This window comes from Epinephelus moara, chromosome 10 (assembly GCF_006386435.1).
Source record: "Epinephelus moara isolate mb chromosome 10, YSFRI_EMoa_1.0, whole genome shotgun sequence".
In the NCBI taxonomy this organism is placed as follows: domain Eukaryota; kingdom Metazoa; phylum Chordata; class Actinopteri; order Perciformes; family Serranidae; genus Epinephelus; species Epinephelus moara.
The window spans coordinates 25033698-25047474 of NC_065515.1; the positions used below are offsets into that span (position 1 = coordinate 25033698).

At 41.2% G+C, this 13777-nt stretch overlaps 1 protein-coding gene across 1 annotated transcript in view; it reads left to right on the plus strand.

Moving 5' to 3' along the window:
- lurap1 (leucine rich adaptor protein 1) overlaps positions 1-12963 on the plus strand; it is a 24087-nt gene extending 11124 nt beyond the window's left edge. The window contains exon 2 of the mRNA XM_050055968.1: positions 5479-12963. Within this exon, the coding sequence (XP_049911925.1) occupies positions 5479-6336 (858 nt within the window). The 3' untranslated portion in view covers positions 6337-12963. The remainder of the gene's footprint in view (positions 1-5478) is intronic.
- The last annotated feature ends 814 nt before the right edge of the window (positions 12964-13777 follow it).

Consider the following 13777-nt stretch of genomic DNA (forward strand, 5'->3'; position numbering starts at 1 on the left):
ACTGTAACAACAGAAAAATGCTTAAAAATGGCTAAAATGCAACAGATCGCTGTGGCTCCCCCTGTGGCCCAGTGGTTTCATTCATTCATTCATCTTCTAACCGCTTCATCCTCTTGAGGGTCGCGGGGGGGCTGGAGCCTATCCCAGCTGACATCGGACGAGAGGCAGGGTACACCCTGGACAGGTCGCCAGACTATCGCAGGGCTAGCCGAATGTTTTGTTTTCTTCTAATTTTTGGTATGACTAAGTCATGGTATGGTATGCTGTAGATAATCACGGAAACTGTCAGTGTGTCATTCTGTCAGTCAGTCATTCTGTCTGTCCCACGTTTTTCTACTCACTGACGTGGTCAATCTGTGTGAAACTGCACATAGGCATTGAGGATTGGCATAGGTAGAAGGTGACAAAGCTACCAATGGGCATGGACTAGTTTATCTTATAATGAATGAAATGTGATGGTACTATATTTATCCGTATTGTGTTTTTAGTAGAAATAGGTGTCATGAAAACAGGTCAGAATAAAGCAGATTCCTCTGCTACTGTAAATAAAATGTCATTAGATCTAAGAAAAACCCTGAAACAAGTGAAATCTCACTCAATCAGCAGATTTATTTTGAACTACAAATGATACTTAGCTGAATACTATTTGCAGTGCACACACTGTATCAGATATAAGAGGCAGAAAAATGAGCTCTCCAGAATCCTATGGATCAGCCGGGAGGTGCTTGGCCTCATGCCTGAGCTGAAGAACTGAAATCTGCTTGGCTGTGTACTGATGGCACAAAAATGAGAAAAGATGATTAATGTGTGTTTTCAGTCCTCAATGCTGCAAAAGTCCAGGACATCCACTCTCTGCTCTAATCCTGACTGGTTTCACATTAAAAACCTTTTGGCCCCAGTTTGACCTTTTTCATGGGTTCTCTCTATAATGAGTTGGCATTACTTCATTGTATAATTAATGGCTGTAATCTATCTGGAAATAATGAAAAGATAAAAGCGTTTCCTGCTGGAACAGCAGCAACACACACAGTGTAAGACACACTTGGCGTGTATGTAAACTGGATGGATTCCACTGTTGGTACAAGGATAGACATGAAAGCATCTTTAATTAAAAAACTATGAAACACAATTTGCATAAAGGACATAATAACATAACACAATGTAATATCGTCTTTGTGTTTTACAGTGTTGATATCTAGGTTGATGATTTTAAAAATGAAAGAAAGCATTGCTATTACAGTTCTGCTTGTTATCCCCTGTCAGTACATTATTTTCTGCTTTTATCCCATATTTATCTACTGAAAATGTTCTTTCTCAGGAACTGTGATAAGATTGAAAGACTAAGATTAAATGTGTACTTTGATACACCAGGATATCTTTTTGAGGAAGAAAATCTGTATTCAGGACAGCGACTACTAATTATTTCATTATTAGTTCATTAAATGATGAAATGAAATCAAAATATGTAACAAAACTATGAAAATTGCTCATCACAATTTCTAAAGAAAGTCGTCATGATGCCAGGGAGTGTTTGGCATTTTTCCTTTAAGCCCTTTTTCCACCAAACACTTTCGGTACAGTACCTTTGAAACCAGAAGTAACCCTTCAGACATTGTACCTAGACCTTAGCGTTTCCACCGCAAACAGTACCCTTCTCAAGTGTGAGAGAAAGCATGAATTTAGTGGATCTATAGTGTCAGACAGCTCAGCAGCAGAATGAGCAGAGTGGCCGGTGGAGCGCTCAGCTTTGTTAGCATTGTGCCACCTCAGCGCTGACAGGCATGGAGCTACTTTTACTGCCACCCTCATTAGGCACTCAGTCTCTGCCAGCTTAAAAAAACCCTCAAACCTCAAACCTGAACCCCACCCCAAATGTCTGACTGTGACCCGGGACGCCAGCTGGTTTACAGCCACACACACACACGCAGACAGAAAGCTGTGGTTGTTGATCTTTGTCTGGCAGCTCCTCCCTGCAATGTGTGCTTTTATGTGTGTGTGCATGTACAGTAGAGATGGAGGGATGGGATGAATAAGCAGATAGAGATATCTATATATTGATCCTCTATTCCATTTCTCCCTTTTATCTCACTCTCTTTATTCTTTTGTCCTTCATCTCCTGTTGTCAGATCTGTGTCTGCCAGTTGTGATTTGGCCCACAGTGTGGCCTGGCATCAGCAGATCTGCACCACACTGACCACACAGCTCATTTCTTTACATTCTGCTTCATCTCAGCTGCTCCAGCTGTCTGTTCAGCATGTTAGATTATGTGTGCATACCTGTTTTGTGAACAGTCACATTGTTACATTGCATTCATTTGGCAGATGCATTTGTCAAAACCAAACGGAAACCTCCAGGGCTACAAAATGAAGCCAAAGCAAAAGTGCCCAAAACTGCAGTTCCTTGAATGGCCACTTGAGGCTGGCTCATGAAGCCAGTCAATCCCCATAGACACTTATGTTAAAATGCCCAACTTTACTGCAGAAATAAACATGTACAAAATGGTTTTGGTCTCTAAGGCTAATTTTCCCCTTCTTGACAACTGTATTTGGGTGATATTTTTTAGAACTTAACCATTTACATTTTATTAAGGCTTAAAGTTATGCATAATTAAGGGCATGACGGGTTAGAGTTAGAGAGTGTCTGCCGATTGTGTCCTTAGCTTATCAGTCAGATCCACCCCTTGCTCCTCCATAGCTCTAGCCACTCATCAAAATAGGGTCACTTCTCGCCCCGAAAATCCGAGATGGCGATGGCCGAAATGCCAATCTTGAGGCTTTAAAAGGGGAGTCTACAAACCAATGGGCGACGACACAGTGGCTATGTCCATTATTTTATAGTCTATGGTCCAAACAAGCCAGTTGAAAGTGCAATCCTTCCCAAAACACAGCTTAAGCTTGTTCGGAGAGCTCCAGTGAGATAAAAGTAAATGCTAGCATGTGTCAAAGTGTAGCCTGAAAAAGTTGGTTTTTCAGCCTTATGGGGACTCCTCTCTCATCTAAGGACAAACACCCAGTCCCCACAAGCTCAACCATGTACTTTATTTCTGGATTAAGACTTGGTTTTTGGTTCAAATTAAAGTTATGCTTTGGTTAAAGTTTGGGTAAGGGTTGGGGTTATGCATGTACTGGTTATGGTTTAGGTTTGGTAAGTCAGTGTCCTCACAAGTGACATAAACAACCCATTCAAAGGTTTCAAGGCAATCAGACTAAGTAACAGTGTTTAGCTGATGGTGTAGGCCCATATTACATGGGCATGGTTAACATAATGGGCTGTAAGTGATAGGAGCCAACCCGACCATATTCAACACGGGGATGCAGTATCATCTAAACCGATGGTTACCAACCTTTGTGACTTTCAACTCCTTGAAATGAAGCTGCTTGTGACCACTCAAGGATTATAGCCTAAAAGTGGACGTAAATTGTGAGCAGTGGGCAACCAAAGGGGGATTTTTCCTTCTCTGTTTGTATCATTTGATGAATTTTTAAAGGCCTAGAGAGGTCAAAGTATCCAGTATCCTCAATGGTTTCCACAGTTTGGAATCCACTGATCTAAATCACCCATCTATAGTATTTAACCACAGATACAGAGAGAGATGAGGGGAAGATTATTTTCTGAACATACATAGTTGTTTCTTTGTAGACTGAAGAATCTCAGGCTCTTAAAGACACTGAGATGGAGAGTGCTTTTTGTTTTTGTTTTGACATAAAAAATAGGTGTACCCATCGATGCAAACATTATGCAGGACCAACAGAAAATAGCTTGGCAGGTTGAAGGAATCAATACGTTCCACTCCACTGTTTTATTGATATAACCTCAAGGGTCATAAGGAGCCTATATAGGAAAAAAGATAGGTATACAAAGACTCCAAAGGTCAAAGATCAATTTCCCTTAACAAAAACTGCAGTTTTTGACTACATCTATGTGAGTTTTGCTGTGAAATTACCCCTCACACAGTCTGTAAGAACCATGTAAAGTTATGTTTTTATGTGTAGTTATGTATGTGTATTTTGTCTGACTGTGATTGTTATGACTGGGTCTGCTGTTATATACAGAATATATCACCTAGTGTTGCATTATAACACTGCGTATTTTGTATACGTTTTGTAAATCACAGTGGTGTACATTTACATTTACACATTTACTCAACTGTTTAAAGATATATTTAAGGTACTCTTATTTTCATTTCATGCCATTTTATACCTCCGTTCCACTACATTTAAGAGGGAAATATTGTACTTTTTATTCTCCTATGTTTGTGTGTCAGCTTTAGTACCTTACAAATTAAGATTTTATAACAAAACATATAACAAGCTTATAAAATAATATGCCTTTTTTTAGGTTAGAGTACCCAACAAAATGCATCAACAATAATATTCTAATAATATATATGTGTGATTTACTAATCTAACATTTTAAATGCAGGACTCTTACAAATTTAGTCTGGTAATATCCACTGTTTATAAATGTATTTATTTCACAATATGACTCCAGTAAACAGTGCCACAGCAGCCTTGAGAAAAAAAGACACTCTGTGGGGCCACAGTGAGACACAGGAAAAGTAATACAGAAAAAAAATTATTACGTGGAGAAAACTGAGATCCTGACAGACTAAAGGCTTAAGCTGTGCGAGAGACTGGTTATCTGCAGAGAGGGGTGGATAGCTTTGAATGTCGGTGCCATATATCACCTCTTGGCCCCGCACTTCACCGCAGACCTCTGCTAATGTATTCTAGGGAGGAATTTTCCATGACCACAGCCGTCTTTTTCCTCTTATTCATCGTTTAGTTTTTTCAACCTCCCACACACACATCACATTAGAAGACACCAGTGGCTGTTATTTCTGATTAATCATTTCTTTATTTATGATACCAGGTGACATCATGACCAAATCAACATCTGAGTATTTTTGAAGCATTTATAGGTATTTTAGAGTCTTTTTTAAAGTTTTTTTAAACTTAATTACAAGTGTGTCATAGGCTATTTTCCACTGCATCACATTTCCATCTCTCAACAGTTTCATGTGCAGGATAAGTTTTAGTCAATCTTCCCTGTTAACACTTTTAAACAGCCTAATCCACCTCTCACAGCACAGTCGGCTTCTCCAAACTGTCTCTCCTCTCCTTCATCCGTTCATCTCTCTCTCTGTTTTCCTTTACATCTCCCTCTACCTTTACCTTATTTGTTTCCACATTGGTTGCTGCCTATACTGGGCCTGCCAGCTTCTGTTATACTTTACTTCCAACTATGGTAACCTGCAAAGGTTTAATAGCATTATAATGGTGTTTGCACTCGCCTGTGGAGCCAAAGCTGAATGCTTAAAGTAAATATCTGCAGAGTCCTTGTGGTTTCCCAGGTTCATAGTTTGTCTGGTTCTCATATATAACTTTTTCCCCATTGCAGACATAAAACATGAACGTAATGAAAATAGTCATAAACTTTGTAATTTCATCCCTATCTCCTTTTTTTATTTCTCCGCAGGCTCACTTGCGCTCGGTGGATGTAAAGATCTTGCAGCAGCTGTTGGCGGTCCATGAAGGCATCGAGGCAGTGAAATGGCTGCTGGAGGAGCGCAGCACGCTGACAAGCCGCTGCAGCAGCCTAACCAGCAGCCAGTACAGCCTGGGCGAGGGCCCCGACACCTCCTGGAGAGGCTCCTGGAGCAGCCTGCAGGACCCCAACGACAAGCTGGACAACATCTCCATCGGCAGCTACTTGGACACCCTGGCGGATGACATGGATGAGTATTGCCCCTCAAGCTCGGAGTCGGTTATTTGCTCCACCACACCGCTGGTGTCAGAGGCTACTGCTGGGGGCCGGACAGGGGGAGGCCCTGGGGCCACGGTAACAGCAGCTGGGGTAGGTGTGAGGTCTGGTACTGGGACTGGAAGTGGGAATCGGGCTGGGCCAAATGAAAATGGCAATGGGGTTGGAAATGGGATGGAGGTGAAAAGTGGACCAGGGACTGGGGTTACCAGTGCTATGACTGGGACTGGGAAACCAGCTGCTCCTGTCAGCTTTCCGCAAGCCCAGTCTGAAAGCCCTAAACAAGATGCTCCGGTCTGGACCAAGGTTGCAGAGACAGGTAAAGGAAGCCCAGTTTCTAAGGACAATACCGTCAAGGCTAATGGTATCCTGGAGAAACCAGTCACACAAACAGGCAGCCCAACCCGCTCCAGCCTCAACGAGAAACTGGGAACCAGCCAGAGCCCCAAACTCAAACCTTACAAAAACGGAAAGATTGAGTTGGATACCTGCAAAATGAACGGCAAAATGCATCTGGAGTATGACGCGCACTGGCGGTGGGTGCAGTCGCAAGAAGATGTGACGTTTTTGTAAGAAGGATAATAACAGAGAGGACTAAAGCCACTATTGAACACTCCCTCTGTGACATCAAAGACCAGATCACTGACAGATCGAAGAAGAGGAGTGAACTGCTGTTGTGAAATGCATATAGCGAGGCTTTCCTTGTCGAAAGACACTGGGTTTGAAAGACAAAGAATTATTGTCCTGTTGTTCCCTCCTGTGACTGCACTAACTTTCTATTAAACATTGATGTCAGTATTACGGTGGAAACACATTTCAGGATTTGACCACATTTAGCCAAACTGGGCTGCCTCACACAAACTTAGGAAAACCAGTTTTGAAATCCTGTGTCATGGTTTTTCTCAGGGTCTTTGCATTCCCTGATTTCTTTTCTTTTCTTTTTTTTGTTTTGTTTCCTAAAGCACAGTGAAACAATCTGCCGGAGAGCTGAGACACAATTTCAGACTGCTTGATATCAACCAATGTAAATGAGAAGATTTGAGTTTAAACTTGATCTATAATTAAAATATAATTTGATATGTTCTGTGGTGGAACAACTCCACTGCTAGCAGCAGTGATAGAGTCGATTGTGCTGCATTGGAGTTAGTGGAAGACCAAAGTTTTCCCCTTCTACTGAGTCACAAATTAAATTTATGGTACAAACCCTTTGTCTCTGATGGTATAAAACCAAGCACTTGATGGTTATAGACAGTATTACTTGATAAAGTATTAACAAAACATACGTATTAAACACCTTTTGATAAAATCTGTGAGCGTGTTTCTCCCCAAACTTGTAGCTGCTTGAACAAAAAGTAGAAGATATTAAAGTATCAGCACTGAGGTTAGTAAAAGTTTCCCTCACTGAGAAATACTGTATCCATTTGTGTCTTTGTAGAGCTAAATACCTTCAGTGCTTAATTCACCATCTGCAATATTGTATATTCACTGAATCGCAATACAGCTACTCTGTGCATCAGGTACTAGTCGTGACTGGTTGTAGACAAATACTGAATATGGCTGAATATTTTTTTTTATTTTAACCGTTATGGTAACCTGTGTAGGTTTTTTCTAAGCAGATGTTGTGCCTGATTGGTGTAAACCTTAACTACATATGCCTGTACTTTCCCCTCCTGAGATGACTGCACTGCTGTTATGATAATCTGAGTTTTTCAACTCATTCTATGTTTATTATTTTTGCCTCCTCCTGGCCTCTTGCTTGCGTGTACAAATGGCTAGACCAACAGTCTGTGTGCGCTCGCCATGTGAGTGTTGACTGGCAAATGTGTTAACGTTGGCTGGGTGGATATTGCATGCCCTGTGCTGAGAGCTTTATTGGTGAAATATTAGAAATGCGTGGAGGACCTAAAATAATCAGAGACGAAAAGCAATATTTCTTGAAGATTTTCTAGTGGCTTACATAAGCAGCCTCTTCTCAGCAAGTCTAATATTATTGTCTGTTCTTCAGGAGTTTCCAAAACTACTGACAGGGAGAGGATGTGTGTGTGTTTATGTGTGTGTGTGAGACAGATGCTGACTGCCTGCCTGAGCACAGCTGGCCTGTCAGGTCCGGATAAGAATAGACGAGTCCCAAAGGATTTCAAGCGTTTTCAGCTCATTCATCACGGCGTCACTACATCTCCTACCAGTCTGCAGTTTGTCATGTTAATGCTGCAGGGGCAGTGCGACACGTTTGATAGACGGAGGAGAACATATTACATAATCAGTACATAACTTTTTAATGCTACAGTAGCCTACACCTTGACAAAAAAAAAATTGTAGAAGGTCTGACTTACCCTCTTTCCTACCTTAGATACCATCTCAAATCGTTCCTTTTAGTGCTGGGAATTGTTTGAAACTCTTCAATTCTAATGCTGATTATATACCATAGTCAGTACCAAGGAAGGAGTATAGACCGTTTCAAGACGTCTTTCAGTTGCTGGGAAACAACACATTCTCACTATGACCTCATCACATAATGACATTTGGTTAAGGACCTTCCAATCCCTGATACGATGTGAAACATATCCTAGGTGCATTGGTTGTTGACGTTCTGTCCCAACAACTCACACATGGTTGGGTTTGGGCAACAAAAGCACGTGGTTAGATTTAGGAAAAAAAGAACTGGGTCTGGCTTCATAATCTTGCGGGACGCGAACACCACTCTCTTGGGTGAAAGTTGGTGTTTGTTGGACCAATCCACCACCCGCCTGCCCTACTTGGACCTTCATTGTCTTAACGTTCATTCTTGTCCTGCCGCATCCCCCCCCCCGACGCCAACGTTAAAGAACAGCTTATTTTGTCAGTGTCTGACGCTGCAAGTCACTGCCTGAGCGCTGGATTTCTACGAATTCAGAGTGAGACTAGGTTGTAGGAAACTACATCGTCCATGTCTTCCCTAAAGAAACAAACCAGCACACAGTGTAGGTTGCAGCGGTCAGACGAAAGAAGTGGACACCATCGAGAAAATCCAGGATCTGTAGCACTGATTTCATTATCAGTAAGTTTCGCAATGCTGTGGAGTATGAAAATGACAAGACACAGAAATGTTTATTTCATTTAATTCATAGCTGTTGTTAGCTTGAATAAGCTAATGCTCATTTGTCAACAGTCTACAGAGGGAAAGATGAGCATTTGTATTTGTGTTTGCTGAGTTTCTGTCTTGTTGTTTTTATTTTACAAAATATTGCGAAACTTACTGGTCATGAAATGAGCGGTACAGACTCTGGAGTTTCCCAGTGGGGTCAAGATCGTCATCTGACGCTTTGCGCTGGTTTATTTCTTTAGAGAAGCAATGGACTTTTATTTGTGACATTAAGATGGTACCTTGTCGAGCTGAAAATAACCAGTCATTAAGCAGCAAGGTCCTAAAACTAATCACGCCATTTCCCACGGTGTGTATTTCAGTTGCAGAAGACTATGGTTCAGCGTTTCACATGCTGTTTTCATGCTGTAGTGGCTGGACTGAAAGCCTAAGTGGAACCGCAATGTCGTTTCCTAGCAACCAAAAGACGCCTTGAATCGGTCTATTCGGTTTGATACACAGCCCTAGTCCATCCTGTTCTGGGCCTACTATTTTATACATTTTATGTATTTAAAGAAAGATATGTAAAACATTTTTTGAACCAACCCAATAGACCGTCCGCTAAGCTCCGTTCCCTTTAGTTTATGTCCCTATGTATGCCCGTCAAGCTTTTTCTTCTAGCATTTATGCAGTTAATAACGTTCATGTTGCAGATTCACAACAATAAATTGTAAGTCAGTTTTGAGACAAATGGGTCTTTGATTTCAGACAGAGGTACACAGGACGCTTCTCATTTTTAGCCAACAGCTGCTAATTTTGCTGTCTGAAATGACATCTGTCTCTGTCAGATGACATGCTAATGATTGAGTTTACCTTAAAGTGGGAATGGATGAAGCACACTCTTTAATCCACCCCTTACACTATTAGACGTCAACATCTGAAGAAATCTGAAACTTGACAGGCCTGTTGTGCCTAGTGTATAGAAGGGTTTGGCGAACGGTCAATTGTCGCTTGAATCTGGCTCTTTCCCTCCATGTTAAGAGTCAACTGCTTGCATTAATATATAACACACAACTCGTTGTTATACTGTGTCGACTTGGAGTCAACTACAGCCAGTCCATCTTTGATCTTCTGCCAGGTCTTAGTGCAAAGAAATATTTAAAGGCAGCTACAGTAAGATGTTATACTCCGCATCTCCATTTGTTTGAGCCACTGAAGTGTTTCCTTCCTCCTCCTCCTGCCTTTCTTTTCACCCTACTTTCCACCACCACCACCACCACACTGGTTCGATGGAAATGCTCCGTCTGTGCCAACACACACATCATGCACACACAATGCCCTCTCGCTTTGAGACAGCACCATAAAGCCGGCACCACAGAAACAGCAACTGTAGGCTGGTCCTGGAGACAGGGAAGGAAAACTGTGCTCAAACTGGACCTTGAACTCTTGGACGAGTTGGAACATTTTAAAAAATCCTTTTCTTTCCCTCTAAATCTCTCTGAAAACAAAAAGAAGAGCCCCTATCCATCGCTGGATAAGTATTTCAACCATGGTATATCATCCAGCCACAGACATGAAGTCATTTGAAACCTCCTTCCCTTTTTAACATATGTGTTGGCTGTAAAGCAACGTTGCATGCCAGAGAGACTGTCTGCTCCGCTAGTTTGTGGTTTTCTTTCCAAATTTGCCAAGCCATATGGAAAAAAACAACAACTACATTTTAGTGCTGGGAACAAACCTGTAAAACACATTACATTAAGCTGTAGTGTGTGTCTCTGAAGGTACACTGTAGCACAAGATGTTGTTTCAGTGGATCCAGTTTAAAATTAGAAAATGTTTAAAACTGCTCATTGGCAGAGATTTAATGAGTGATGACAGTCTAGATGCCAGGACAAATCGCTTGTGCCCTGATTGTTTTTGAAAGAAGGATAATAACTGCTTTGTGCATGGACGAGAATGGAAGTGTTACTAACTGGCAAGCTGGTGGAAAATACCTTTCAGTCAAAGCTTTCCAGCATTTTTTTAGAGGTTATGGAGGTAAACACAGCCTGGCAGGCTCGCTCCCTCAAATCTTACCGGTCTATTCTTTTATGATGTCCAGGATTTATCAGATGCCCAGTGCGTGGTGTGTTTGCCTTGGCTTTAGGTGCCAGGCACCCTCCAGCTATTCTGGGCAACAAGACAAACAGCGTGATTACATAGACGAGTGGACATCCACACGGTTGCCATGACAATGAGAGCAAGCAGGCTTCAGCTCTAGCTGCCACATAAAACAATGTTCACTGCGGAGCTAGTGGCAATAGGCAGTATTGTTTGAATGAGGGCAGATGAGACGACTGGTGACGCATTTAACAGTCAGAGTCTGAATAATAACCATTACAATGATGTTTAACTCCTTCATAGGAGATTTCTGATAAATCCTGATCACATTTTCAGGTACCCTTTCCTAGTAAGGCAGTTTATCCATGTTTTATTGATCAATTATAAGCCTTCTTTTAATGGCTTATTAACATTTACAACTGTGGACTAAATGGATTTAGAAGGTTAGACACCCATGAGCATTGATTGATGGATTACCAATATTTGACTGCATTATTACCAAATACAAAAAAGGACTAACGCCATCCAATGAGATTTTTTATAACCTCGGGAGCCAAAATTTGTCCTAATTAACGATTGTAAGTGATCTATAAAGGACTGGTAAATTATTTATTAACCATTGACATAGCCATCACTTACTTAAACACTATAACTGGTGCATTCCAAAGTGTTACCCATTTTCATTGTAATCTGCCAAGCTCCAGCAAAGAAATGTAATGCTATTTAATGTATTAGCTACCAGAAATCAGCCATGCAGGCTGACTGAGGGAATGTGAATTAATATGGCTGCTGTATTAGTATTAGTAAGTAAAGTATTTGTTCATTATTTTTGAAAACTTTTTGACAAGCTTTCTTCACAATGAAAATATTTTAATGCCAGTGATGCTTTCCTGGTTAAATGGATAATGAAATAAAGTAAAATATTAGGTTTCTCATTGCCATGGACAGCTCAAACGTACATCTTTCTTGTCCAGGTGCTGAGTGCAAACTGTAATTGTGATGTCATCCTCTCAAGGACTCACAACACTGTCAACCGCTCCCTTTAAACTCTTCTATTTTTACCACATAACAACTCAACAAGGAGCCAATTTGGGCTCTAAACAAATGTTTTCTATTGTAAAAATAGATTTTTTAAAGGAAGTAATTAACAGAGTTGCTGAGAAATCACAAGCCATCCAAGGTAAAACTAAACTTACTTTTTTCATTGTCATTGCAGCACAACAATCTGATTCTGCACAGTAATTCCCTGCACATGTAGTCATTGCTGATGCCAGTCTTGCTTCCATCGTCTCACACTCCCCACTGCTCTGTTCAGCATTAGCACACAGCTCATCCACTCTTTCTATTAGCCACCTGAAATGCTGTCAAGAGCCCTTTTCCTGCACATTTTGGCCATTTTTAAGAAGCTAAAAGACGGACTGGTTGTGCCTCCCTGGAGGCAGAATAGAGGGATAAACAGCAAACTGAGCAGCGTAGCACACAGCATGCAGCTAAAAAGGAAGCTTCCACTCCCGGTGTCCTGCTGTTTTCTTCCTTCCTCTTATAAGTACACAAACACACACAAGCACAATGTATCCCAGGACTGACGTGGATCTCTTGGTACCTGACAGCTCATTGAAGAGCACCATTAAGCATTTCCTTTCCTTGAATCTTATTTATCCCTCTGTGTGTGTGTTTTTTGTTCACATCCCAAAACAGCTCAAAGAAATGGAAGTGAATTGAAATAAACCCCACTGAGTGCACACTGGGCTCTGAACTGGGTCCAAAACTTAACTTGGGCAACACAAAGCTTAGAGGACTGAAAAATAAAAAGCCACAGAGACCGACTGCAGTTCACTGGATCAGTCCAATCGATATCTTGCTTGAGTGAGTGGAATGGTTTTTATTTCCACGGTACGATGCATTTTTATTATTTTGTTATGCAATGTGAGAAAAAAATGTTTTTTTCTTTGTAAAGTGGAAATGTTCAACTGATTGTGGTCATCAATGTGGAGAATTATATAATGCAGTATGTAAATTATATGAGCTTATCCAATGATTAAAGATATTTTAAATGTTTTTGCTTGTGTGTTTATTCCTTTCTCAAATAAGGAAGAGGGAGATCGCAGTAATGTTGTTCATGGGAGTGAGCAGGTTGACCTCTTCATCCTTTGGACAAACTCTGGCACCATATCAGTATCACAGTTTCCTCGAGAAAAAGCAAATAAACTTAAAACCTCCCTGCACTCTTTTGGTCAGCAGCTGCCTTTCTCTCCTGACCTCTTAATGTATACTACTCTGAGTGCTTTCAATGAACCTCATGGAGATTTTTAATCAATACTTGGCTCAGCCCTCCCACAAAGGTTTATCAATACAGATCCATTAGCACTAGAGCACTCAATGGCCATTTCCCAAAAACAACTCCAAAGACGACGGGAGAGTCTGCGGTTCGATGGAACTGGGGAAGGCCAGGTGGATGAATATGAACTATATAAATACGTATACATTATGTGTATATACACAGTTCATCTTTTGGAGATCTCCTTTGTAACAGCCTTTGTAAATGTAAGGTTAGACATAGGCCATGTTTCTGTCTCAAGCTTTTACTTTAAAACCATCATCAGGAGCAGTTTGGTGTCAGGAAACTAAAGCACATGCACACCAATCAGCCACAATATTAAAACCACTGACAGGTGAAGTCAATAAAATTGATCGTCTTATCACAATGTGATGCTCTGCTTGGAACTATGAGACATGTCATCCACGTGTCCCAATGGCAGTGCCCCTCCAGCAGAACAATGCACCATGCCACACTGCAAAAACTGCTCAGGAATGGCCCAAGGAACATCACAAAGAGCTAAAGGCCTGGCCTCC